At 59.3% G+C, this 27,430-nt stretch overlaps 1 protein-coding gene across 1 annotated transcript; it reads right to left on the reverse strand.

Annotated features, from left to right (window-relative positions):
* NR5A1 (nuclear receptor subfamily 5 group A member 1) lies at window positions 1-26,971 on the reverse strand. Its single transcript, XM_026513943.4, has 8 exons — window positions 26,011-26,971; window positions 24,289-24,584; window positions 20,416-20,532; window positions 20,116-20,257; window positions 17,447-18,072; window positions 10,749-10,868; window positions 8,815-8,962; window positions 1-1,732 (listed from the first exon to the last, which is right to left on the reverse strand). The coding sequence occupies exons 3-8, from the start codon at window positions 20,515-20,517 to the stop codon at window positions 1,485-1,487; spliced, it is 1,386 nt and encodes a 461-aa protein (XP_026369728.2). The 5' UTR covers window positions 20,518-20,532; window positions 24,289-24,584; window positions 26,011-26,971; the 3' UTR covers window positions 1-1,484.
* Between the last annotated feature and the right edge of the window lie 459 nt (window positions 26,972-27,430).

Genomic DNA, 27,430 nt, shown 5'->3' on the forward strand with positions numbered 1-27,430 from the left:
TGGAAACTAATTGCAAAATTTATTCCAGGGCTGCAGGGGCTGGGGAGATTCTTAAGGGCACTTCTCATTTTGGGGCTGTGGGTCTCTGGCCTTGGAAGGGGCACACATTTCAGTGGCAGGGGCGAGGACGGAGACAGGGCAGTGGAAGGCAGGGGGGCATGGATGCCCAGTCACCGCCAACTGGGTAGGCTCAGCACAAGCTGCAATGGCAACATGAAAGCAGGAAAGACAGTGGGTGCCCAGCCCGGGGACAGAGGACAGCCAAGGCCTCCCCCTAGCGCCTGGCCCTGGAGAGTGTCCTTCAAGACACAGGGCAGGAGGCCAGGGAGCTGAGACCCAGCTTGAAGGTTTGCAGCAAGGGACCCAATGGGACAGGGCCAATGAGGAAGGGGCTTATTATCCATGTCCCCCATCTGGAGACCCATACACCCTCCTCAAGTTCACCCATATTCCCACACACAGAGACTCTGAGCCCCGACAGGACACCTGCTGTTCATCAAAGGAGGGGCAAGCAACAACTCTTCTCTGGATTGAAACAATGGTCCAGCACCCCCCAGGGGTACTTGGCATGCGGGTGTTTGGAGAGAAACCGTGGGCAGTATTTGGTGCTAATCCCCAAGTCCCAGCTTCAATCCTCAAATCCGTCCACTGCCCCCCCACATACACACCTTTCAAAGAGTATCTAGATTACTAGATTAAAAAACAAATAAAACCCCCAAACCCACAAATCTCTTGACTACAGCCATTGCAGATACATACCAGCATGGGCTGGCCAACTGTGGGCGGGGCTAGAATGTTCTAGCTCCCTGGTGGGAGAGGGATAGAAACTTCTCCTCCAGTGGGAGAGGGCTAGAGAGCTGATTGTAGTGAAATTCTTTTCAGATAGCATGTCAGAGTTCTCCCCTGCACAAGTCAGATGGGGTCGAAGGGCTAGGGAGGAGGGCTTGGTCCAAACCCACCCCATAGTGTCCTCTAGGCCCCACAGTGCCCGACCAACTTCACAAACTCAGTGACCCCTAGTTTACAAAACAGAGGGCTTCCCTCCTGGTCTCTGGGAGGTGGTTCTGGAGACCCTCTCTTCTCCCCCAGTTGATGCCTGCTCAATGTCTCTCTGCTTCTGTTTCCCGGAGAGGGGAAAGGGACAACTTCTGACCCAAGGGACATGGAGGCCCACCAGGGAATCCCACAACTCCTCCCTGGACCTGTGCTTCCAGACTCCAGGACAGACAGCTGGGAGCAAGGGGAGGGGGAGGGGTGGTTAGCAGCCGCCTTCTTGGGGCCCTCTGAGCGGCAGGCAGGTGCCAGTGGGGCCACCCTACCTCAGCCAGGCCCCGTCCCCCCTCACCCACCTTCCCAAACACGGGGCTTCAGAGAGCGCAGGGGCAGGGGCTTACAGGGTGGGGCTCCTGGGTTGGCAGAATAAACTCAACCATCCGGAGGCCCTTGGGGGTGGCTGCGACCCCCAGCCCGGCCCCAGCCCAGGCTCAAGTCTGCTTGGCTTGCAGCATCTCGATGAGCAGGTTGTTGCGGGGCATCTCGTTGCCCAGGTGCTTGTGGTACAGGTACTCCTTGGCCTGCATGCTCAGCGCCCGCACCTCCACCAGGCACAGCAGAAGCTGCTGGAACTTGTCCCCACAGTGCGGGTAGTGGCACAGGGTGTAATCCAGCAGGGCAGCATTGGCCTTCTCCTGAGCGTCCTTCACCAGGCTGTGGTTATTCAGGAATTTCACATCTGCAAAAGAAGGAGCTCTGTCAGCATCCCCAGCCCATCGCATCAGCCGCGGTCACCGGCGACACCAACACCAACATCCCCTAGAAGCACCCCTGCTCTCCCCCCACCACGATCAACACAGTCCCCAGCCCCAGGGTCAACACCATCCTGGGGCGCCTGGGCGGCTCAGTCGGTTAAACGTCTGACTCTTGATCTCCGCTCAAGTCTTCATCTCAGGGTCATGAGTTCAAGCCCCATGTTGGGCTCCACGCTGGGCGTGGAACCTACTTAAAAAAACAAACAAAACAAAAAAACTGTCCCGTTGCCATCATCCCCACGATGGTCACCATCAGCACCATCAGCAGACAGACACACTGACGGCAAAGGACCCATCTCGCAGCTGCCAGGCACATGCACTGGTGGCCCTAGTCCAGAGAGCGACAGGCGCTCCTTCGGTCTATCCTGTGACAGATCAAGAGCCTGCGGTACCGCAAGGAGATTCTCTCATGGGGCCACGGAGGTGCACCCCAGGGAGTCCCACGCAGGAGACACAGGCAATGGAGCAGACCTAACACAGAGCGAAGGGACTGATCTTAAAAAGCACAAAGCTAAGTGGTAAAAACAGAAAAGGAGGACCCAGAATGAGATCTACCAGGCAAAGCCGTCTACATAATAAAAAAAAAAAATGCTTGTGCAGAAGCATGCACATTATGTAAGAACAGGGACAAACGAGGAATCCAAGTTAGACGTGAAGGCGTGGCCGCCGTGGGAGGGACGAGGACAGTCAGCCCTGCATGGACTGGTGGTCACTTGTACCAGGGACAGAGGAGTGTGACCAATGCCTCCTGCACAGCCAGTGGAGGTCCAGTGAAGACACAAAAAATAAAGTGTCTTTGGAGAGAGGCTGATTGGCGTTCAAATCCCAGTCCCACCAGTTAGGAGCCATAGCCTTGTGCCCTGTGCCCTCCTGGCCTGCAAGGCCTTCTTCCTCTGTGAATGGGGCATGCCCACCTTGCAGGGCTAAGAGCTTGGGTGCCGGGGCCTCCACAGGTGCCTGGGCCCCCAGGGGCCCCCAGAGGGTCAATTTGTCACTCAAATTGCCACTGCTTGGCAGGTGTCTCTGAGCTCCTGGGCAGCGCCCCCAGCTGGTGCCCTGCCTGTCGGCTGAGGTTCAGCAGGAATCCACAGAATTGGTCCCCCACCCCCAAATCCAGCCCGGCCTGGCCTGCAACACGGCGTCCAGTGGTTCAGAAAGCGGTCATCCGTCCACTTCTCCTCTGCCCCCGTCCCCAACAGCTCTGCGGCTGCGGGGGAGTCTGGAGCCCAGCATGCGCGGCCCTTGGCCCTTCTAATCCCTCTTAACCCCCACCGCGTCAGGAGGGCTTGATGCTCCTGGCAACCCTGATCCCCAGCCGCCCCCGGTGCGCCTGCTGAGGCCTGTGTTGTCCAAAGTTGGATTTAGGGAAACCCGAGCTGGGCCCAAGGCGTATGGCAGGATCTGGCCCCAGTCCTCCACCCCCACCCCTGGCCCCCTCGCCTCCCTTCAGTAAGTGAGCCAGGGTCATTTTCTTCCTCGCCTCCCTAGGATCACCATGAGCCCATAAGGCACCTTTGTGCCAATTAGAAAGAAGTTCCCCCTTGTCCACAGACACAGTATGGCTAGGGGCATACAAACTGGATGTCAGCCCCTATTCATCCCTGGCCTAGGTGCCCTTGTGCAGTGAACAACCTGTTCAACTGTACATTGCAGACCTGCTCCTTAGCCTGGACTACTCCAGACATACTCAAAGGTCATGGGAAGGCCCCACCCTCTCCGAAGCCAGTCTCCTAGGCACAAGAGGTGTCTACTGACCCCATCCCTGTCCCAACCTCTCATCCCATAGGGTCCTGTCTACCTTCACCTCCCACCCCCACCTCTCCCCACTGCCCTCTGCCCCCCACCCCCGGCCCAGACTGGGCAATTCTTCTGACAGTGCCTTCTGACAATGCACATTAGGACTCTGGGGGTCCAGAGAAGGGTAGGGACCAGCTCAAGGCCACACAGCAGTAGGGGGGCCCAGAGGAAACAGCCAGGGGTGGAGGAGGAGGGGCTGGTATGCTGCAGTAGAGGCAGGAGCGGGAGGGGGCTGGGAGGACCAGAACCTCGGCTTTACCAGGATTTACTGTTCTCCACAGCACCGCAGCACCGTACCGGGGACAATGGGGTGGAGTGCAGGGGGTGGGTGCGAACAAGGACAGCTCGGGGACAGCCCCTACTCTTAGCAGTTCTCTGGATCTCTCAGCTGTCTGCAGACTGGAGACCCCCACCGCCCCCATGCGGTGGGCTACCGGGCTGGGGGAAGGAAGCAGTCACCAGTTAAGCCCCAATGACTACAGTATAAGTGCACCCAGTTTCCCAGGAGCCCCCACCCCCGCCCCCGGCATCGTGCACTAGCTCAGTTAATCCCCACAGACAGCCAGGCAGGCAGGAAAGGACATCCCCCAGGCACAGGGACAGTGGGGCGTGCCTGGGACTCCCAGTAGATGCCAGAGTCTGGATGTAAACCCAGGTCTCCTGGCTCCAAAGCCCCGTGGGTAAGCCCAGGCGGGGTCAAGCTTGGACACTGATTCCTGAGAGCAGAGCAGGAAAACTTGACGTTTCGTCCAATCCAGGTGTCCTGTCCAAGGGCCCCCATCCCTGGGGTCCTAGGTTTCCAAGGTTACTCTGGACTCCAAACTCCTCTTCCTCCTCACCCTGGAGAGACCACTGTCAAGTCATAGCCCCCTCTCCCACTTCCCTGTGCCCCCTGCTAAAGGACTGTCGTGAGGATTCTGTGGGATAATGGGGGTGACAGAGCCAACATCCCACTGGACACCATGCCTTCCTTCCACTGGACACGGGAGCAGGAGTCACAGACCTGGAGCTGCCCCCTTAATACGTCAGGGGTTCAAATCCCAGCTCTATCACCAACTGGGTGACCTTGGGCAAGGCCCTTCCCCTGAGCTGTTTCCCCGTCATCTGCAAAATGGGGCACACGAATCTGCCTCACAGGATGCCCAGCTCTGGGCCCCGGGACACCGCAGGTGGGAGATGGGCACGGGGGAGAAAAGCCCCGGAGTGTTCCCCAGACTGCTGAGCTCTGGCAATCCTGGAGGTGGGAGGTGGGAGGGGGCTGGGAGATGGCACCCCCACCTCGGAGAGCAGCCTGCTAGCGCTCTGCGGAGCTGGGGGCCCCCAGGTTCTCAGAAAAGCCCCCTTTTCACGGTTTAATTGAATATTTGAATAATCCTTTCATTCCAGCGAGGCATAAAGAATGTTGTCCCAATAGCAGTGACTCAGGCAGGCGCCCCCGCGCACAATGGCCCCTCGAGTGGGGCTGCTATTCAGGCGGCCTTTTGTTGGCGCGGAGCAGTGGGTAAATTGCAAACGCTTAAGGGAATGCTGCGGCGGCCGCCTCAATGGGAGTCAGGAAATCGAATGTTAGGTCAATCCATTAAGCTTCGATTAAGTCCTCTGCGGAACAATGCCAGCCGGGCCCATCTTCATAAACACCGCGATTGCCAGGAGAGAGGCACTAATTTTAATTAAACCTCCTTACCTGCCTCCAGGCCTGTGGGGAGACGGCTATTTAGACGCCAAATGGCACCCTTCTGTGGAGGCAGGCGGGAAGGAGGCACTGAGGGGGCCTGCAGGCGAGGGGCAGGGGAGGGGGCAGTCGTCACAGGGGATGGGGCTGCCCGGTCCAGGGAGGCACTGCCCCCAGGGTGATGCCCAGTGTGCCAGCTGGAGGTCTAAGGGCAAGTAGCCGTCCCTCTCTGGGCTCCAGGTCCCTTGTAGACCTATTCCTGGGGCTTAGGGGTGGGGAATATGGGAGAGTCTGGGCAGACTCTGGGCAGATCTTCTCCCTCATCTTGCCCAAACTTGTTCACTTCACTCCAGCCCTCGGTCTAGCCTCTTGCAGGGCTCTGGGCTGCCACCCGCCATCCTTCTCCCATGCTGCAGCTGGAAGGACCTTGCTAAAATGCAAATGCGATCATGTTACTCCAGCTGAAAAGCCTTCCCAAGGGAAGGGTCAAGGTCCTTGGCCTGGCATTCGAAGCCTTGCACAGCTCAGTCCCTGCCTGCCTCCCCAGCCTCCAGTCCACCCCCTCCCTGCCCCACGACCACACCAGACTTCCAGGATTCCCCATCCCTCTGCCCAACCCTTTGCTGCCACTTGCTTTGTTTCACCTAGAACACTCCTACTCATACTGCAAGGCCCAGCTCAGAGGCCCCTCCTCCAAGAAGCCTTCCGTGGTATCTTAGGTGTGGGTGGTTTCTCCTCTTTGGGCCAACCCTGATCACACTGGCCTGCTCAGTCTCCTCCTGGAATGCGGAGCCTGTCAGCCAACAGCCTCTCTACCTCACCTGGTCTCCAAGAGTTAGTTTCTGACCTGCTGGGCTGGGCGCTCCCTCACCCACCTCAGCCAGACCCGCATCCCTGTGATAAGGCATCGTGCCAGAGCATGCGATAAAGACGGAGACTGACTTGATCATTCATTCACTTCATTCATTTCTTTGCTCATTTGCTCACTGGTGGACGATAGTTAGGAGGAAAACAACACCAACGCACATTCCAAGGGGCCAGGCCATGCACTGAGCACTTGGGGGAATTCCCTCATGAAAACCTCATAGCAAATTAAGGATTATTATGATGGTCATCTTACAGATGGGAAAATAGAGGCTCAGAGAGGGGAGTGACTTGCTCAACGGCGCACAGCCAGAGAGAGAGTCCAGATTTAGAATCCAGGTGGTCTGTCTCTAGTCCCCATTCTTAACCACTGTTCCGCCCTGCCTCACATGTGTGAGAACACACACACACACATATATGCACACACTCTCGCTCCTGCATCCGGCCCTTCCAGCCTATGCAAGACAAGCACTGGAGATAGTCCCTGTCTCTTGGGCCCCAGCCACCCCCTCTGGCAAACAGGAGGAAGACTAGCAAGAAGGAGGGGCAGGCACTCGAGCTTCAGAACAGGCCACTCACCCGGACCAGGGGAAGAGGGCTGGGCACAGCTCTGCTATCCTTACACCCCAGACAGGGAGGAGGCCTGGATTGATCTTGGTGGAGGCCACAGCTGGGCTGGGCCTGGCAGTCCCCAGCATCCAGGGCTTTGTTGGAAGAGGAGCAGGGGCTGCAGGGGTGTGTCTCGGGCCCTGGGGTCTAGAAAGCCAAAACATGGCACCTGCTCTACAGGGAGGCCTGGCCAAGAAGGCTGGTGGCTGGCAGCCCATCTTCCACCCACCCCTCCTCTGGACCTCCCTGCAGGCCTCCTGATGGGTGTCAGGTCAAGAAATACCCCAACCACTGGACCCCACACTCTATGTGCGTTCTAAATCCTTCCTGTCTCCAGATCTCCCATCACTCCCCAATTACATACAGATTCTTTCTACAACGTGACATGTAAGGAGCCGCCAGCCTGTAACAGTTCATAGTCTGCACATGTGTGAAAACAAAGGTATAAATGCAAAGGCACAAACATGCACATAATTCCTCTAGTCCCCACACCCCCAACCATGCACCACCATGCCTTTGGCCTGAGCCAGTTCCCAGAGCCCGGCAGCTCACAGAGACAAGCCCGGCAGGTGGCTGCTGCTGGAGGGAACCAGGAGGGAGCTTTCCCCAACTGAAGCCAGCCTGGCCTGGGCCCCTAAGGCCCCTCCATGGGCTCCAGGCCACAGCTTCTAATTGGCTGCCCAAGATTCTGTCCCCAGCCCGCACCATGGTTGTCCCCTTCAAGCCCTGTAGCCTTGCATAGAAACCCTCCAGCTACCAGCCTGCTGTGCTGGAGTCAGGAGACCATGGCCATAGCCCAAGGACTGGGCTTCCCATGGTCAACACTTCACTAATTACCCCCAACCCTGCCCCGCTCTCCCCACTCTTGGGCAGGTGCTCCCTTGCCAGACTGGGGCTGTGATGCAATCGACCACAAAGATGAAATCTGCATCCTGCCCCCTCCCCAAGCAATGAGGCATCCATGCCCCTCTGTTCTGACCTTCCGTCCCATCTACACCCCTGCTAAAAGATTTATCCCTCCAACAAACTCCTACTCATCTTCCAAGGCCCTGCTCCGATGTCCCTCTTCCAGGAAGCCTTCTAGGCAGAGCCCTTGTTCCCCATTCTGGGTCCCCATCTCTCTGTCTGCGCTCCAGCAGCACTAGCTGGAGGCCTCGACTGGACTGGGAGCCAGCCACCTGACAGCGAGGACATGTCCATGTTCACGACATTGCTGGACCCAGGGAAGGCACAGGTGGCTTGCCAGGTGAGGGAGGACAGGAGGCCAGCCTGAGGAGAGCCTGAGGAGGGCGGAGGCTGGAGCAGCACAGGCTGGGCCGGTCAGGAGTGGGATGAGAAGGAGACCCCAAGTCAGGGAGTGGGGCTGGTGGGCGGGGCTCAACTTCTGCCACTTCCCTGCCTTACTTTCCTCCCTAGCTCTGCTCCCAGTCTTCCAGCCTATACATCTGACTAATCATTTCACTCATTGCTGTAGCTTGCTAGTTATATTATGCTTATTGTCTCTCCCCCAAGAGAAGGTGGGCTTCGTGACAATACGGATTGGGAATCTTTTTCGTTCACCCCGTGTCCCCAGTGCCTTGCAGAGTGCAGATGTTCCAAAAAGGTTTGCAGAATGAATACCTGAGTGAATGAATGAGTGGGGAGCCCAGAGTCAGAAGCTGGGCTCCCTAGAGCAGGGAACCGGGAAAACAGGGACCCCAGGATGGGAGCCAGGAAACAAAACCTCATGAAATCACACAGGCGTTTTTCTGGAGGTGACCTGGGCCCTTTTCTAGGGCTTTTGGCCAGGAATTTGCCGAATTCTCAGGAGTCCTTGTCCCCCAAAGGGCAAAACTTAGACACTGTCTTGGTCCTCTGTACTTCCAAACAGAGAAACTGAGGCCCAGAGAGGAAACAACCTCCATTATAAGAGCCAGGCCTGGGTCAGGTCCCTTCATCCCTTCCTCTCCTCACTGCAGGAGGGGTCCCTGCCCACCGACGTCCCCCCAGGGCAGAGCCTCCTGGAGCTGGGCCCACCACCTACCTCGCCCCCTCGCCGCCCGTGGCCGGGCCGGGCGCACTCACCAAGGCTGAAGAGGATGAGGAATTTGAGGCAGACGAACTCCTGGCGGTCGAGCTGCAGCGCGTGCAGCTGCAGGACCAGCTCCTGTGCCCGCAGGACCAGGCTGTGCAGCAGGGAGCCCGCCTGGGCGGCCACCGTGCTCAGCTCCACCTGCGCGGGCGGACGCCAGGGTCAGGCTGTGCCTGGCAAGGGGTGCGGGGGGCAGCAGCGGGCCCGGGTGCAAGGTTCTGCGTAGGGACAAGGGGCAGGGGAGGGGAGGTTCGGGAGGAGGCTGGGGGGGGGGTCGGGTGTGCCCATCCTTGGAGCTGAGCCAGGTGGGGAGAGCCTCTCCTCAGGTCCCCAGAAACCCTCCGAGCCCCGCAGCCAGGGCCCCGCGCTCCCAGGGCTCCTCACGCTGCCGGGCCCAGCGCTGAGCACCCCGCGGCCTCAGAGCCAACCCCAGGCAGGCGGGTGTGGGGGGAGAGCTGAAGGGTCCTTCTCACACAAAGAGCTGCTGCCAGGCCCCGTGGTACAAGCAGCTTTTGTGTTTTGTGTGGCATTGGCAGCAAACACCACGTTGTGCTGGGTGTGGGACAGGGCCGGGGCTGGTCGGCCTGGATCCACGTGGACACGGCCACGTGAGTGCCCAGGGCCCCACACGCCTACACGTGGCCACTCGGACTGGGGATGTGGTCACACCTCAGCTCCCATTCACACACACTCACAGACACCCTCACAGGGCGCTGGACCCGTTTCATGATGTGAACACACACACACACCCTTTTATGGTCATGCACCCATGTATGCGTTCCCACACATGGTGACAGGCAGATTTCAACAACCACATGCTTACGTGTGTGGAGATATGGCCTCAGAGACTTCGGCCTGCATGTTGACATAGGCCAACACAAACATACAAACACGTTCATACCTCACACTCCCCCATCTGCATTCACAGGTGGCCTCCAAGTCCCACCCTTGGGACCAGCACTCCCTGGCCCTAGATGCCCTGAGACACCCAGGGCAAGAACGGAGCAGGAGGACCAAGGGCCTGGGTTAGAGATAGGGGATGGGGAGCAGGGCCTCAGCCTCCAACCCCCACCCCCAGAGTGCCTGTCAACGGCTCTTCCTCCTGTCTCCCCCTCGGGTGTGGTGTTCCCTCCACAGCCTAGACCCTGGCATCAGCCTCTATTCTTTCTCTCCCTCCCTCCCTCCATTTCTCCCACACGTCCTCCTACCAGTTGGGGATCTTCCTCCTTGAACTGCCCCCTCCCAGGTCCCCAGCATTCCACAATGGCCTCGACTTCTTCACCCCCCATCTCGTCCCCTCCGTGTGTTTCCTCAGATACAACCTGGATGAGCCCTTCTTCACTTAAAACTCTCCTGTTGCTCCCTGCTTGATCTCAGGAGTTCCCCGCTCCTATCCTAGGGCCTCTAATTCCCTGCTCGGGGTGGGGCGGGGGTCCCAAATTCCTTCGCCCATTTCATTCACTCAGGATTTAGGGCCTGCCCCCAGCCTTACCTCTCACCTCACAGGGCTCCTGGCCCCCCAAACCCCATACTAGCACCCACACACCAGCAGCCTCTGACAGCTCGGCAGTTCTAAACATTCCCCTGTGCACCTTTGTCCATGCTGTGCCCTCTGCTGTGGTGGGGGTGGGACTGCACCCCCTTTTACCACCTGACCAGCCCCTATTTGTTCTTTCAAGACCCAGGGCCACCATCACCTCCTCCAAGAGCCCTCCAAGAGCCCTGAGCTGCTTCCTAGGGGCTGGCACCTGTCAAGGCCAGGGCCAGGGTTGGGCAGAGGGAGGTGGAGCATGAACCTAGGGGAAGGGCTGACATTGGGGTGCCCAGGGCCAGCCCTGGGGTGCCCAGGGCCTAGGAACTGTTCTGGGCTCAGAATTCTGGAAGCACACTTCAGGGCCTGGCATCGGGTGCGCTAGGGTCTGGTCACCTCCTGCCCGGTGACCAGCAGGATGCTGCCCTCCTTGCCATGCTGGATCTGGCGGTAGATGTGGTCAAACACCAGCAGCTCACTCCAGCAGTTCTGCAGCAGCGTCATCTGGTCGGCCACCTGGAGGGAAGAGGCACGTGTGGGGCTGGGGTCCAGCCAGGCACAGCCGGGGACCTTCCTCTCAGCACCCCCTCCCAGCTCACGACTCAGAGGGTCACTTGGATCGTGACCTGAGCAAGCTGCTTCCCCTCTCCGTGCCCTCTTTGCCTATCTGCTTACTTCATCAAAGTGTAGCAGGGATCGCTCGCGCGCACACACACACACACACACACACACACACACACACACATACACACACACAAAGGGCCAGCAGAGGTACTCAGAACTCTGACAGGCCGAGCTTCAGGCCCCAGCTCTGCTCCTACAAGGTGCATGACCTTCAGCAAGTTCTATAGCCTTCTGAGCCTTGATTCTCTCATCTGTCAAGTGGGCAAAGTGGGGCACCCAGGGCAAGGACAGGAACTGCCCCGTGGGGGGTATCCTTCTGCCCCAGATGGTCACGACATTCTAGCATGGCAGGCGTGGACACTCGTGCCCGTGGTGAGTGGGACTGGGGACCGTGGGGTGCCAGAGCCAGCAGGGCCCTCAGAGATCCTCTGGCCGAAACCTCTATTGTTTAGATGAAAATCTGCCACCCAAAGAAGGACAGGGACTCTCCTGCTATCATAAAGAGGTAGGGCCGGTCCAGAGCCACGGCTGGCCTTCAGTCCACAAGCCTCTACAGTGACAGATACTATGCTCTCTTGGGAGTTCAGAACTGCCCAGGGCACTGCAGGTCAGCTGAGGGAGACAGCATGCCGACGCCAGTCCCTCCCAGCACCGGAGGCTCATTCGCTGACGCCATCCGCACAGCAAGTACTTTCCGGGCACCTTCCCGGGCCTTGCCCCGTGATGCATGCAAACTATGACAGCTACTGGTCACTGTGCTGCAGCTCCATGACCCCAGGAGGCTGGGACCATTGTTATCCCCAGTCTATGGAGAGAAGACACCCCAAGAAGTCAAGTAACTTGCCCCAGGTCACCCTGCTCCGTCTGGTTCCAGATCCACGCTCTAAACTGTCAGGGATGGAAGAGTACCCAGCCACCCAGGGGTTCATGGCACCCTCGCTATGTCCCCCATGCAGCTCTCCCCAATCCCTCCTCCTTCCACGGTGCCCTCACCATCCCCTGGATGTGGCACCTGCCACATCTGTTGGCACCAATTCATGCCTCTGTCTCCCCCAATACCTGTGGGGTCTGGGAAGGCAGGGCTGGTGTCCAGCTCATCTCTGGGCTTCCGGAGGAGGGACGAATGAGCAACCAATGAACAGATATGTGCTCCCAAGACAGACACAGGGAGCACAGAGGATGTACCCCCAACTCAGGGGCCAGAGAGATCCAGGCAGCCCCCAGCCTCAGGGGAACTGGCAATGCCCAATGACTAGCTCTCTCTTCTTGGGGGTAGAAGCGTCCTCCCCTCTGTTCCCGCCTCCCCTGGGGTCAGCCTGGGGCCCATCCTCGGGCCGAGGGAGGGTGAGAACAAGTGTACAGAGAGCGAGTGAGCGGCTGGACACACAGGCTTCCTTCAGGCCTGGCCTGCCCACTCTTTCCACGGCCCACATGGCTGGGAACAAGAGGGAGGGCCTGTCTCTGTCCTGCTCTGGGTCACCAGCCCCCGTCTTCCCTTGCTCACCTCATCTCTGTGTCAAGAACCCGTACACCTCTCCCTTTCTCTCCTGGCAGAAGGTGCTTCTAGAGCCCCGCTACTGTCAAAGCAAAAAACCCAACTGGGGCCCATAGCTCAGCCGCAGCCAGCCCTGGATTGGAGGGACCAGGAGAGATTAAGGCCCAGGCAAGGCTGAATCACAGGGACCTCTCTCCTACCGCTCCTCAGAAAGTGGCCAATCCCCAAAGAACCACGGGCAGGCGGCCTCCCCACCAGTTTCCGAGGATGGAGGCAAGGCTTGGGAGCACCTGTGATGGGGCCCACTCTCAGCACGCTCGCCTCAGCCTCCTCACCCCTGTCCTATCAACATTCTGCCCATGTTACAGATGAGGAGACAGAGGCTTGCCTAAGGTAACCAGAGGTCCCTGAAGGGGCCAGGTTGCTGGAGGTCCCCAGGAAGTCCCGAGGCCTGAGTAGAAGGTGCCTGCCGGGAGTCAGTGGCCTACCCGGGGCGACCCAGATGGAAGCAGAAAGGGAGGGAGGGTGGACGTGCGGGGCTGGGCTCTGCCCACCCCCCATCGGGGCCCTTGGGCCTGGCTTGAAGGAACAGGGGGGTGGGGAGGTGGAAGAGTGAGAGATAAGAGGGAGAATTAGGAGATAAGCAGGCTGAGCTTCGTGCAGAAAGCAAGAGGGGTCACAGTGACCCGGCGGGCCAAGCCCTGGGAGCAGACTCTGTACCCAGACCTCAGACCCCAGGAGTGGGGGCTGCCCTGCCCACGGGGCTGATAGGGGCGGCAGGGCAGAGCGATGCAATATTGGCAAAGCCCTGGTGCCCTGTGCCCTCTGTTTGAGTCCCCACTCAGCCACATATCCTCCTCTGCCCTGATTTTCTGTTCTGAGAAATTGGAAAAATAAATCCTCCCTCTTTTGGTTGGAGAAGACATATGAGCACAGGGGTGTCCGTTGTGAAGGGCTCTGTGCACCCGTGGTGGGCTTCCTGCAGATGCTGCCCCAGCTGAGGTTCCCATCTACCCCCAGCCAAACGGACTTTTCACTCGCTCTTCCTCTAGATGGACAGATGGACACATAAAGACACCAAACTCCAAAACGCTGCCCTCACAGATGAGCGTGCACGCGCGCATGCACACACACACACACACACACACACACACACACACACACACACACATCTTTTTATTTCAAAGAAAACCAGAAGGCCCTAGCTGCCAGCCCTCTCCACAGGAAAGCAGGTGGCTAAGAGGCTCACTTAACCAAAGAGGGTGGTTTTCACCTTCCTTAGCTTTCTCCCTAAGCAAAGGTTCCTCCTCTGCCCTCAGACCTCCCTGGCACCCGGGGAACAAGGACATTTGCCGTCCTGGCCCTGGGGTCCCTCGCCGGCCTGGCCTGTCTGCTCAGCCCACCAGCCGCCCACCCCTCCTGCCGGTTTGCCATAAATCTTTCCGGAGCCTTGACACTTTGCAGCCTGCCCCAGAGAAGGGGTATTTATGGGTGCCGAGCTGACCTCCCTCCCAGCAGGGCCCCCTCCGGAGCCCCCTGGGGTCTGATCCGTCTGGCAGCCGAAGGCCAGCGGGCTCTGTAATTCTCCAGTGGCTGACATGCCACGGGCCGGCCGTGGCGCTCTCCCAGCCGAGTGGTCGGCAGGCCACCGTTTGTCAGCCCGGGACTGACAGAGTTACTGCTGTTTAAATGAAACCATATATCTGAGCAGTTCAATCTGTTGCCAATCGGGGGCCTCCGAGCTGTATGTTGAGGGTGAAGTGATATCAAGATGGGTCATTAGGCACTCTCGGCCCTCACCTCCCCCTCACTGATGCCTATCAGGCGTCCTCCCGGCCCGCCCTTCCTGGGAACTGTCCAGAGAGGCTGACTGCCTGGGCCGACACGCTGCCCTCCGCCGAGCAGAGCAGCAGGGACAGGTGTTTCTGCCAGCTTGCTGCTGCAGAGTCGCTTTCCAAGCCCAGGGCAAGGTGGCCGCACATCTTCTCCCGGAACGCTAGTGTCCGGAGGAGCATGGGTACAGCCTCTGCTTCCCCACTCCTCCCGGCCAGGCCAGAGTACCTCCTGCAAGTACGGATTACGGATTACGGGGGGCAGCAGGAGAGGGGACAGGAAGGAAGGGAGCAACCACTGCAGGCTACCAAACTCTCCTGTGTGCTGGGCCCCGTGCAGAATACTTGACCTGTCCTGGCTCGCTAAATCCTTGCAACAACCCATGAAGTAGATGTTGTTTCAACTCTCCTTATTTTATAGATAAGGAAACTGTGGCCCGGAAGAGTAGTGACTTGCCCACAGTCACGCCCGTGGTAAGTGGCAGGGCTGACGGAGCTGGAACTAGGACACAGGCTTCTCTGATCCTGGTCTTTGTTCTTAACTTCTCTGCCACTGTCAGCTCAACACCCCACAATTGTGTGAGATAAAAAACAGAGACAGAGGGACATCTAAGCCTGGAGAGAGAATGGAGGAGGAAAAGCCCAAGAGGGCATCCAGGCTCGCCGCATCCCCGGCAGCTCAGCAAAGACCCCAGGTCCTCCCCTGGGCCATGAGATGTCATCAGCATCATAGAGGGCTGTATGGCCTCTAGGAAGAGCTCAGGCTCTGTGGTAAGAGCCCTCCCTGCCCCAGGATGTGGGGCCCCCCTGCCAGCCCTAGCTCCTGGTCTAAGCTCCGCTTCTGACCCTGCCAACCTCTCTGGACACAGACACCTTTTCACATTTCTAGGCCTTTCCCTATGCCATTCCCCCTTCCTGGAATGTCCTTAACCTTCTCAGACAGCTTTCTGGAAAGGCAGAGATCAAAGAAACCCCTGATTTCCTTAGATAGAGCCATTCGCACGGCTGCTAGGCCCCACTGGCCCCCTTCCATTGCTCCCAGAGTGCCGGGCGGCCTGCGTTGGCATCATCTGTGTACCTGTCTGTCTCCTCCAATAGCCTGCTCTGCCCAGCCCAAGTGCCCCACTTTCAGAGCTAGAGAGCTCCCCACTTCTGTCTCCTAAGATGTATTCTGCCTAGAGGTGGGGGGGGGGCTGTGAATGGTCACCCAAGAGGGAGAACAGGGTCACTCAGCACTACTCCCACTTTTCTACTTCCCCACCTCTGCCTTTGCAAACAGACACCAGCCAGGGCTCACCAGACCAGTAGGAAAGAAGTCCCACATGGCTGATGAGGAAGCCCTCCAAGGGCTGGGCTGGTACTTATCTGCAAGACTCCTTTACAGAGGATGGTGACCATGGTTCATACTCCTGGGTTCGATGCAGAGATTCTGGGAAGGGGAAGCAGGAAGGTTTGGACCACAGAGAAGCCAGAAGCAGGAAAAAACACTCAGCAAAGCTGGGACAAAAGCCCTTCCCATCCTGCGTGAAAAACCCCAAGAGACTAGGAAGGCGGCCAGAGGAAGTGCCCTGCCCCTGGATCTAGGGTTCTGGAAAGCCAGGAATGCTCTGCTCCTCCTCCCCTCTGCACAGGGGGCTCATGGGAAGTCTGGAGGGGAAGCTAGCAACCAACCCAAGGGTCCTGGGATCCTCATCCCCAACCAGGGCCTCCAGCCGGGAGTGAAAGGCAGATGGGAATGTCTGTTCAAGGCCCTGCCTCTCGTCCCATCCATGAGGTTGGCCTAGAGAAGGGGCAAGGGTGAGAAGTCCCACCCTGCAACAGATACAGGGCACATCCACAGACCCTCCATCGTTGAAGCAGGAATCATCACCACCAATTCTTGACTCCCAGGGTAACCCAGGCCCCCAGCCCCATGATGCCTCACAGGCTCACAGCACCCACATCCTATCTAATCCCGCCCTATGCCCAGCCTAGGCAGGCAGTGCCCCCGGCCCATCCGGCCACACGCCCCTGGAGGAAGCCCAGGCGTCAGCACTGACAATGCTGCTCAAGGCTGCAGGGGCCCCAGCAGGGAGGGCAGCGGGCCCTGCTGTTTACATCCAGCCCTGGAACAGCCAGGGAGGCCGGCCGGGGAAAGCCAAACACCGATCGGCCTGGACTAGAGACGGCCTGTGCCCAGGCCAACAAGGAGGGCTGGGCCTTGCCTGCGCTCAAGGGGCCTCAGAGGTTGGCAGAGCACCCTGTTCACAGGGAGCCAGGGCACCAGAGAGGCAGCTCCCAGGCCTTGGGCCTTCAATCCACCAGGCAGGAGGACTGGGAAGTTCTTCCCTATCTGACCTCAGTTTCTCCTGCTGGTTTCTTGCTTGCTTTAGCTGCAGGTACTTCAATCCAGGGGAAGGGAAGCCTTGCAAAAAAGGAAGACTGGCTCCTTTGGGAAGGTCAGTGACAGGCCCCAGAGTCCCCCACTTAGCCCCCATGGCACACACAGACACACGAGATCAACCATCATGCACAAGAGATCCAGGGACAGCAGGACCTTCCACCTTAGCAGGGAAGGAGAATGTCCACAAGCACTCCAAACTCTGAGATGCTAAGACCCCCACCTCTGACATTTGAGGCTGGCAGGGATTGGTGGCCTCTCCAAATGGGAGGACAGGATCGGTTGTGTCCTCTTCTTGACATGGGGCTGGGGCAGCCAGAGACAGCTTCCAACAGACTCAGCTAGTCCTTTGTGGGGGGATGCTCAGGGTCTCAGAGGAAGAGATATAAATGCCTACAGAGACCCTGACCAGATAATAAAGGAACAGAGACCTGAAGGGCTGGAGAAACAGAGATGCAGGGAGACAGCACACCAGGGAGAGAAGGACCAGAAAGAGACAGAGGCAGAGTCTGTGACAAACAGAGACTCAAGAAACAGAGAAGAAAAGAGAGCAGGAGGGGTAAAGGAGAGGGGGCAAGGGACAAGGAAGGCTGTGATGGACCAGAAACGCTCCTCAGTGTCTCCAGAGAGGCCTCCCTGTGCCCAGATACTGCCTGAGGCCAGTGGGCAGGACAGCTCCATCCAGGGGTTAACTGGGACTGAGGCTTGGGAGCAAGAGGACACCACAGACCCAGCGGCCAGCCAGGCGGGAGGAGGGACTCACCTCCAGCTCCTTGAAGACCATGCACCTGCGTGCCCAGTCCACGATGGAGATGAAGGTCTGGTCGGCCATCCGGCACAGGAGGCTGAAGGGCGCGGGCTGGTCAGGGCGGCCTTTGGCTGGCTCCTGCAGGCAGCCCACAATGCGCGCCCGCACCTGGTCTTCGTCCGGCTCCAGCTGCAGCAGCTGCAGGATGAGCTCGGGCACACCAGGCCCTCCGGAGAAGGGCTCTGGGTAGCCATAGGGTGGCCCAGGCTGCGGGGGACTGGCATAGGGCTCTGGGTACTCGGACTTGATGGCACGGCCAGGGAAGGTGGGATAGAGGTAGCCGGCCAGGGGCCCGTGGGCACTGGGCACGGCCATGGGCAGTGCTGGAGCCCCAAAGTCGCCCAGTGGCCCAGCAGGTGGACCAGAGGCCAGGCCCTTGGGCTCAGGCGCATGCAGGCCAGGGGGCAGCATGTAGTCCGGCGGCGGAGGGGGTGGGGGCGGCACCCCCACTGGGGGGCCTGTCTCCAGCTTGAAGCCGTTGGCTCGAATCTGTGCCTTCTTCTGCTGCTTCAGGGCACGGTCTCGTTTGTACATGGGCCCAAACTTGTTCCGGCCACCCCGCATTCGGTCAGCACGCACAGCTGCAGGCAGGAGCAGAGCGTCAGCCTCAGCCTGTCCAAGCCACCTGCCATAATGCCACACTCACGGATCTTTCCCAAACTGTGTCACTTCCCCCACTCAGTACCTTTTCATGGCTCCCCCTGCCCACCGATGAAGTCAATCTCCTTAGCCTGGCATTCAAGGCCCCGTTTACCCTCCCAGATCACCCCTTACAAGACCCCATGTTCTTTCCACTCCACCTTATCTCTCCACTCCTCTGCTTGGCACGTCTCCTTCTTCCTCCACCTTGCCTTTGCTACTCTTTCTGCCTCAAACCCTTTCCTTTTCTCATGCCTGCCAAACACTCAGCCCTAGGGTCACCACCCGCAGAAGTATTCCTGGATTCATCTAGGCAGAATCCGCTGTCCTTGCCCCAGATGTCCTGCCTCTTGTCCACTCTCATCCTGCTGAGTGGTATCATGCCATGTGACCCAGGCTGAGAGTTTCTGGGGACTCAGCAACGGGTTCAGGTGCCTAGTACAAGGCCGAGCAGGGAGATGGTGGCAGGAAGTAGGCCCTCGCCGGCCTTACTCACAGCATCCAGTCCAGTCCCCTGTGTCCAGCTGCTTCTTGACTGACTGCCCGACTCTGTCGAACCCCTACTGCAAAATGACTCTGGCTTCCCCCATTGCCTTCAAATATGAAGCTGAGCTTAGGGCTGGCCAGGGTTCCATGCTGGGAGAAGGGACCTCCCTGGCTGACCAGATGTCCCTCCGCCTGGCCAAGAATGTGTCACCAGCCGGAGCCAACAGGTGTGCCTCTGCAGCTGCAGTGTGGCCCCAGCCCCTGCTCAGACAGGACCCCACCCTGAGCTCCAGGAGAAGGGAGAGAGCAGGAGGGAGAGGCTGGTGCCCAGGAGTGGAGGGGTCTTGGAGGTCCATTCGGCCAGTGTTCCTGCCGTAGGGGTCAAGAACCCTGCTCTGCTCCCTCCGCTTCACCGGAGTGTTGCTGCTACTGGCAACAGTGAGCTCCCCTGGCCCCAGGGACCGGAGCTGGGGATATGGGGACATCCCCCTCTCATCTAGGAGTCCTTCCTCTAGGTGGCAGGACTTGTGCTGAGCTGCTCCCAGAGCCACTAGGGGCCTTCTACATTGTTTAAAAACTTTAGCCAACAGCTGCCTGCTCGGTGCACAGCCTGGCTGGGGCCAGTGGGGTGGAAGCCTATGACTGTCCACCCTCAGAAAGTTTGAGGCTTTCCTGCTGAAATGTTTGTCCTCCCCTCTGTACTGAGAGGTGGGAGGATGGGGGTGGGAAGGCAGGGTTGGGCCTGGGTCCTCTGGGACCAATTGTATTCCCTTCCCTCACCCTCTCAAGGGCCCCCCCAGAACATGGTGGAAGGACTTTCACCCACTACGTGAACGACCTGGTGAACTTTTGGATGGACAGACAGATGGGTGGGCTGGATGAATGAAGGCTGTGATGAGGGACAGATAATAACATAAATAATGATAATGATGATAATGATAATAATAATAGCAGTTACTGTGTGCTAGCATTTCATGAAATTCCCTCACACTGACTCAAGGAGGAAGACACTACCGTTAGGTCCACTCTTCAGATGGGGAATCTGCAGCTCAGAGAGGTTAAGGAAGTTGCCCAAGGTCAATCAGCCTGTACATGGTGGCACTGGGACTTGAACTCTGTCTGGTAACGGTACTAAAGGCTCCAGGGGATGTTGGGCATCAGTGGGGGTGTCGCAGGTCACCTTGCAGAGGGAGGAGGTCTGCGGGGCCCTGCCGGGTGCTGCACACCCTCTCGGAGGCTGGAGAGAGGATCCTCTCGCCCCTGTTCACTTTCAGATACCTCTGGACTCAAGCCCGTTGAGCCTGCACACGTCCCCGCACCACACAGAGCCACCCCTCCCCCGCAGAGGGCCGGCCGACACGTCAGGCTAGTGGCGAAAGGCGGGCTCCAGAAACTTCAAGCAGGCCACGGGTTCCCTCCTCTCACCCCTTCTACCTCCCGCACCCCCTACCCGCGCTGCCAGAGGTCAGCGGTCGGAGGCCGCAGCGCGGCGCGCCCACCTTCCAGGCGCATCCCCACCGTCAGGCACTTCTGGAAGCGGCAGAAGGGACAGCGCTTGCGCTGCGTCTTGTCGATCTTGCAGCTCTGGCTCTCGGTGCACGTGTAGTGCTTGTTGTTCTGCACCGTGCGCTTGAAGAAGCCCTAGGGGAGAGCGGAGTCAGCGCGGGAGGCGGCCAGGCCCCGTGTCCCTCTCCCCGGCCCGCCCGACAGGGCTTGTCCCCGCGTCGCAGCCGCTCGCCCGCCCTCCGCGCGCCTACAGCCCGGCCGGTCCGCCGGCCCGCCGCCCGCCGCCCGCTCACCTTGCAGCTTTCGCATGTGAGCAGCCCGTAGTGGTAGCCGGACACCTTGTCCCCACACACGGGGCACAGCTCATCCAGGTCCTCGTCGTACGAATAGTCCATGCCCGCGGCGTCCGCCTGCGGAGGGAGGAGAGGGTCACCGCGGGCGGGACGCGACTGGCAGACCTGGGGCCGGCGGGGTGGGCGCCCCCACGGCGGGGCCCCCCATCACCGCGCCCGGGCTTGGCCGCGCACTGGAGCGCCCTGAGCAGCCCGCACGGGGATCTTGCCGGTGCGGCCCGCGCCTCGGCCTTTACCGACCCTGTCCCGCCGCTCGTGCCCCGCGCGCCCCCCGCCCCTCCCGGGGGCTCCTCCGGCCTGGTCTGCGTCGCGCCCGATCCGGCACCCTCGGTTCGGTGCGCTGCGCTCCGGATTCGTTCGTCTGAGAACAAAACCCCGATTCTGAGAAAACGAGATGGGCTCTGCCGCGGGGGAGACCCGGGCGACCCCGGCCAGAGTGGGGTCTTGAGTGTTCTGGGGATCGACCGGGGACGAAGGAGACAGAGACAGAGTCTGGGGGAGACAGAGAGATGGACAGAGAGAGAGCGAGAGCTACCGCCCGACGCTGCCCAACGGAGCGAGTGCCCTGGGGCGCCAGAGACAACGAAAATCCGAGACTGACAGAGACACACTGATGCCGGGCAGAGAAAACCCGGGGCAGACGAGACAGACAGCGAGACAGGGAGATGGAGAACGAAGGAGAGATCAGAGACACCGAGAGACAGAGGCCCAAGAGAAAACCTGAGAAAAGCAGACGCAGAGCCAGAGACACAGCGGTAGACGAGAGACAGCCCGAGACACGGAGAGGCGAGAGCAACCGGGGAAAGAAGCCCGAGAGGGGAGACAGAGACACTGAGGGAAAACCTGGAGAGACGGAGGCGCCCAGCGCGGGGGCCCGGTCCCGGAGGACGCGCGGAGAGCGGCCGGACCCGGGAGCCCGAGCTCCGAGGCGTGGCCCCGCAGGGTCGGACCCCGCCAGGAGCTCGCGCCGAGACAGGCGGAGAACGACGGCGCCCGGGACCGAGAGCCCGAAAGCGCCGAGCCGCCGAGCCGCCGGGGCCCCCGGGCTGGGAGAGACAAAGCCCGCGGCAGCGACGGCAACGGGAGGCGCAGCCCGTGCCACCAAGACCGTCTGAGACGTCGGGCGGAGGGAGGGCGCAGCGGAGACGCCGGGTGTGCAGTCGCAGGCCGGGCGCGAGGCGCAGAGACCTCGGGCGGAGACCCCGCGGGCTCCGGGGGGCCGAGCCCGAGGCGGGGGAGCGACCTCGGGCGGAGAGTCGAAGTCCCCAGGAGGGAAGCGCGCAGAGCCGGGGCCCAGGAAGCGAGAAGGGGCGCGACGGCGGCCGTGGCCCGCCTGGCGCCCACCTGGCGGCTCCTGAGAGCAGCAGCGCCCCGCGTCCCGCCCGCGAGGAGCCCCGCACCTCCCGGTCGCGCCGCCGCCGGCGATGAGCCGCACCCGGGCGCAGCGCCGCCTGCCCGCGATGACGGCCGATCGGGCCGGGGGCGGGGAGGCGGGGGCGCGGGGCCTCGGAGCGCCCCCCCCCCCAGCCTCCCCATCCCCCGCCGCCTCCAGGGCCGCACCGAGGCGCACCTGGGACCCGGGCCCCTCCGCCGCCAATGCGCGCTGCGCGAACCCGCCTGGCAGGGGCCAGGGGCCGGCCCCTCTATATCAGCGCGTGCGGTATCCGGGGGCGGAGGCCCGGCCCGCGCCCTCCCCCGCCATCTAGCCTGGCTAGCGCCTTTACCCCCACCCTCCTGGCCCCCCATTCCCAGCCCGGGCGCCTCGGAATCTGGGCAGGTGCTGGGCTCCTGGGAGCCTCGAGCCACCCAGGAGGTGAGCCCCTGTTTGCTAATCCAGTTTAGTCGTGGCAAGGGCCACACTGGGGGCGCTGGTGGTTTTGCAGCGTGGAAGTGGGTAAGGGCAAACGTGCGGGTCCATGGTCAAGGCACCGGTTCAAGGCTAGAAACCAGGTTCGTGTCCTGGCCCTGCCATATTTCCTCACTGGGGACAAGCAAATCTACACACACACACACACACACACACACACACACACACACACACACACACGTCCTCAGTTTGCTTATCTGCGAAGTGGTAATGATGACTGGACTTCCTTAAGAGTGGGCATGCGGATGAACCGAAGAGGCGTGGGCAAAACGCATGCCTTAGCACTGCGGAAGCCATCAGCAGTACCCAGCTGGGAGACCTGGGGCAAACCCTTTCTCCACCATAGGCCTCAGTTTGCTCGGCCGGAAATGGGACTCCTCCGAGGTCTGGCGAGAACCTGAAGCCACCGAGGGCGCGGGAGCTAGGAGAACAGAGTGTCCCCTTACCCCTTCGGGTTGTGAGCCCTTACCCGGAGTTGGGGGAGGGGGAAGGGAACGGCCGGCATCCCGGGGACAAAGGGGTCCAGAGCTGGGCTAGGCTAAGCTAAGCAATTGCTCTGGGTTGGGAAAGGCTACCCGGTCACTCATTTTTCAGATGAAAAAATTGAGACCAGAGAAAGGGGCCTGCTCTCGTCTTGCCCCGCCCCCTCCGCGGAGAAGAGTATTGAGATCAGCAAGGCCGAAAAGCCGCGATCTTCAAGCCGGGGGAAAAAACCACAGTTAGGCACCCGCAGCGACGTGCCCGATCTGAAGGCTCTGGCCCTTGGCCTCGGCCGACTTCGTCTGGGCCCCCGACCAGAGCCTCCCCCGACCCGAGCCTCCCCCGCCACCCGGCTTGGGCTGGAGCTGGCACCTCGGTCCTGCGAGCCAAGGCTGGAGACCCCGCGCAGACCATTCCGCCTATCTTTCACCACGCGGAAGAGAGGGCAGAATAGGCAGCCAACTTGCTGTGCAAGCCCGGCCAGGTCACTTCGCTTCTCTGAGCCTCAGTTTCTCCGCATGGAAAATGAAAAAGTTCGGCCCTACGCAAGGATTTCTGCAGTTTTCGTGAGATGCCACGGTCGAATCTTGGTGAGAAAGGAGAGAGAGCCGAGCCTGAGATTAGCTGCAGACTCCCGGCATCGGACCCCTGAGAAACACTAGCGTTGGCAGGAGCTGGAGGTGGGGACTAGCGCCGGTGAATAGCTCTCCATGGGGGTGGGGGGGCTCCGAAAGTAGAAAACTGGACCGGCACCACCTCTGTAGGGAATTGAGGGGGAGGGCTGGGGTCTCCTGGACATCGCTGAGGAAGACTCAGGCAATGTAAGCACAAGTCCGGATTGGGGACCCAGGTGGCCTAGGGGGTTGGGCCCAGAGCCAGTTCTCCCCCTCTCCCTTCACCTCTACCCCCTTTTTCTCCAGAGGCTACACTATCCCAGGTTCAGAGCTCTGAGGCTGACCCAGGCTCCATTGCCCCCACCCTTACCCACATACCCAGGAAAGGAAGAATTGATCTGGACCAGCCACGGAACGAGGACTGACAGAAGGAAGTTGGAGACAGACACACAAATCCATACAAATCCATACAAATCCATGGAGACAACACAGACACGCAGGCAGGGAGACCCAGAGATCCAAAGACAGGCCCAGGGACAGTGGACACATTCACGGACTGCTAGGCTTGGGCCGACACAGCCCTGTGAACACTAGGCCACCAGTAGACAGCGGGACACCACAGACGCTCATGGGGCCTGTCCCCATAGGCCTAGCTCCTCCCATCAGCTGCCCAGGGAAGAAGAGGGGGTAGCATGATGGGAGGGCAGGTCTGGGGCAGTCTCTGGCCCCTTCCCTGCCCAGAGCAGCGGGCACCAGTCACTCAGCCGAGGAGGCAGTGGCCGGCCCAGGCCACAGGGAGGCACTGAGGAGGGAGGCTGGCCATTAGAGGCCTGGGCCCAGGCCCTCACTTACGGAGCGGAAGGAGAGCTCTCACGCCGGGTGAGGGTGCACAGTGGGCACCAGGGGTCCGAGGGAAGGCTCCGACAGCCCAGGTGGGGCAGTGGTGACCGTGGGCACACAGGAACTCCTTCACGCCACGGCGGGCGGCAGGCGGACAGTAGGCTGGCCCTGTCCGTCCGTCCTCCTCCTCCCCGCCCTGGGGGGGGGGCACCGGAGGCCCAATTGGTCTCTGCCCCCACGTGACTCTGCAGGCCTCTCTCCTTCTTTGTTGGTGTTTCTCTTCATTTAGGTCTATTTTTTTTCTTCTCCTAAAAGAAAAAAAAAATACCCCTATCTATCTGGGGGCCGCGGTGGGGGTGGAGGCCAAGGCACTCTGGAGGCCTTGGCCAGCTGGCTGTTCCAGGCCGCTGTGGGAGCCCAGAGGCAGGGACCCCATGTAGGCGGTTAGGCAGCCCCGCTTGTTAGTGACTGGGTGGGAGTGGGGCCTGATTTATGGGCGGCTCCCCCACCAGGCCTGCAGCCTGGCCTCTCTCCCCTTGGATGGCTACCTCCCTGGGGCCTGGCCCGGCGGGGTCCGGCCTGGCCCAGACATGGGAGTGGAGTCAGGTTGGCCTGAAGCGGAGGCAGGGGCATAGATGACTTGACCAGGTGGCTCTGCTGCTTTGGCTTGATCTTTTCACTCTTCCAGAAGGTGAAGAGAGGAAGAAGGGACTGGAAGGCAAGCAGGTGAGCTGACTGAACACCTCCCATGTGCATTCCACACTGGCTGCTCTGAATGTCACCACCTGGTGGGGGCTGCTGATACTTCCATTGATTACCTGGGAAAGTTGAGGGGCCGAGACGGCCTCCAGGGCCAGGTGGTTGCCTCTAGTGGTTACAGGTTGGGCCAAGTGGATAGTAAGGCCAGGATAGGGCAGGGCAGAGGGCAGGGGTTTTGTCTGAAGGCCAGGCCTTCCCACACAGCCAGGGATGTCCCTGTCCAACCTCCAGGCCCAGACGGGGCCTGAACTGTCCTAGTCCCATAGGGCCCAAATTGTTCTGTTCTGCACCCCTGTGCTGAATGACACCCTCTTTCGTGCATTCCTTCATTCATCTCACATTTACTGAGTGCACACTAGATGCCAGGCACTTGTCCGGGCACTGGGGAAAAGGGAAGAAGTTTCTGTCCTTGGACCATTTACCTCATAGGCATTGGTCCTGGGGGTTGGGAAGGGACATGGGTCCATGGGGCAATCACTGTTGAGAACCCTCACCACACCCCTTCATTTGAGGAAACAGGCCCATCACACACCATCTCACTTACCTGGCTTGGGAGAAGAGGGACTTTCTGGATAACTGAAATCAACTATATTTAAAACCTAGTGTGTCTTCCTCATTGTGCCACTTACACATTTAAACAATATATTTCCTTATTTTAGAGAAAGTTTAGAGAGAGAGAGAGAGAGTGTGCAGGGGGAGGGGCCGAGGGAGAGGGAGAGAAGCAGACTCCCCGCCGAGCACGGAGCCCTTTGCCAGGCTCCATCGCACGACCCTGAGATCATCACGACCTGAGCCGGAACCAAGAGTTGGTCGCTCAACTGACTGAGCCACCCAGGGTCCCCCAACACATTTCTTTTATTGCGAAAATACGACAAGAGGAAAATCTTATTGACATTCGTAACTAACTGATTCTACTGATTAAACATACAGTAGTCCCCCCTTATCCGTGGTTTTGCTTTCCACTGTTTCAGTTACCTGTGGTCAGCCGGGGTCAGGGAGTAGACGATCCTCTCTGTGACTTGCTGTTAGAAGGTCAGCACATAGCAGCCTCCCGCGACATCACAGTACCCCCACCGTTCGCCCCGCCACTCATCATGGAGGCATTTCATCATCTCACAAGAAAAAGGGTGAGTACAGTACAAGATATTTTGGGAGAAAGCAGAGGCACATATCTTTTATTACCGATATATTATAACTGTTCTGTTTTATTATTAGTTATGGTTACTGTGCCTAATTTATAAATTAGACTTTATCATAGGGATGTACATAAAGGAAAAAGCATAGTGCACGGTTCAGTGCTATCCATGGTTTCAGGCATCCGCTGGGGTTCTTGGGATACATCCTCTGTCAATAAGGGGGCTACTATATTCTCATTCTAATTTCTACCTATGACATAACATGTAACTTATTTCTCAACATGCATGACCTCATAATTAAGTCTTTTTCACCCACTGAAGTTCTTATAAGATATATTTCTCTTGCATATAACTGAGCCTAACTAACCTCCCCATTTTAATGCAATGATTTTGTTTCTGGATTAATACCATTCATCCTCTGAATTTAAGAAAGAAATACCCCAGCAAGCACCTTTACATCACCGACACGTCACATACATGGACCAACAAACAAGCATAGTCCTTTGTGCGTCTTTGGATGGGAGACTGTGAAATGGGGTCTGCTTTCACCGCCTTCTTAAACAGGGCAAACAGGGTCTTTCAACCCCGTGATGCCATGGAAAGAACTCGATTGGCCTTGTCAGTCTCCCAGTGAGGCTCCGAGCCCCGAGAAGGAGAAATGTGAGGGATTAGTGATGGAGACTCTGGCTTAAATCCCAGTTCCGCCATTTCCCAGCTGTGTGACCTGGGACCAGTCACTTCTCTCTCTGGGCCTCCCATCCTCTCCGTGAAACGGGGACAGAATGAGACAATGCACGCACCACGCTCCGTGGCTCCCTGGTGTGTCACGTGTGCTCACTAAATGTTAGCAAAACACAACCAACAAGCCGCAGGACTGGCGGGTCTGCCGTCAGGGGCCCTTGCTGTGTGGAGTCTGAGACTGAACCATCATCCCGAACACTGCTTGCCCTTCTGTGATAGAGTGACTCACCCCAGCCTGGGGAACCCTCAAGGAAAGACTCAGGGCTGATTTATCTCTGGGTCCACAGCAGCCAGCACAGAGCGAGAGTCAGGGAGCAGTTGTTGAATGACTACTTGCCTCTGCACTGAAGGCCCCACAGGCTGCCTGTGGAGGTGGAGTTCTGCCGCCTGTCCCTCCTGTCCTGTTGTCTTCTCTGTGGGCGGTCAGCGGACACTTTGCACCACGCAGGCTGGGTACTGCTCACCTCTGATCTCCCTGGATATGTTTATGGGCTTCCCCTTAATCTGCACTGCCCCTC

Source organism: Ursus arctos, unplaced genomic scaffold, assembly GCF_023065955.2.
Source record: "Ursus arctos isolate Adak ecotype North America unplaced genomic scaffold, UrsArc2.0 scaffold_18, whole genome shotgun sequence".
Lineage (NCBI taxonomy): Eukaryota > Metazoa > Chordata > Mammalia > Carnivora > Ursidae > Ursus > Ursus arctos.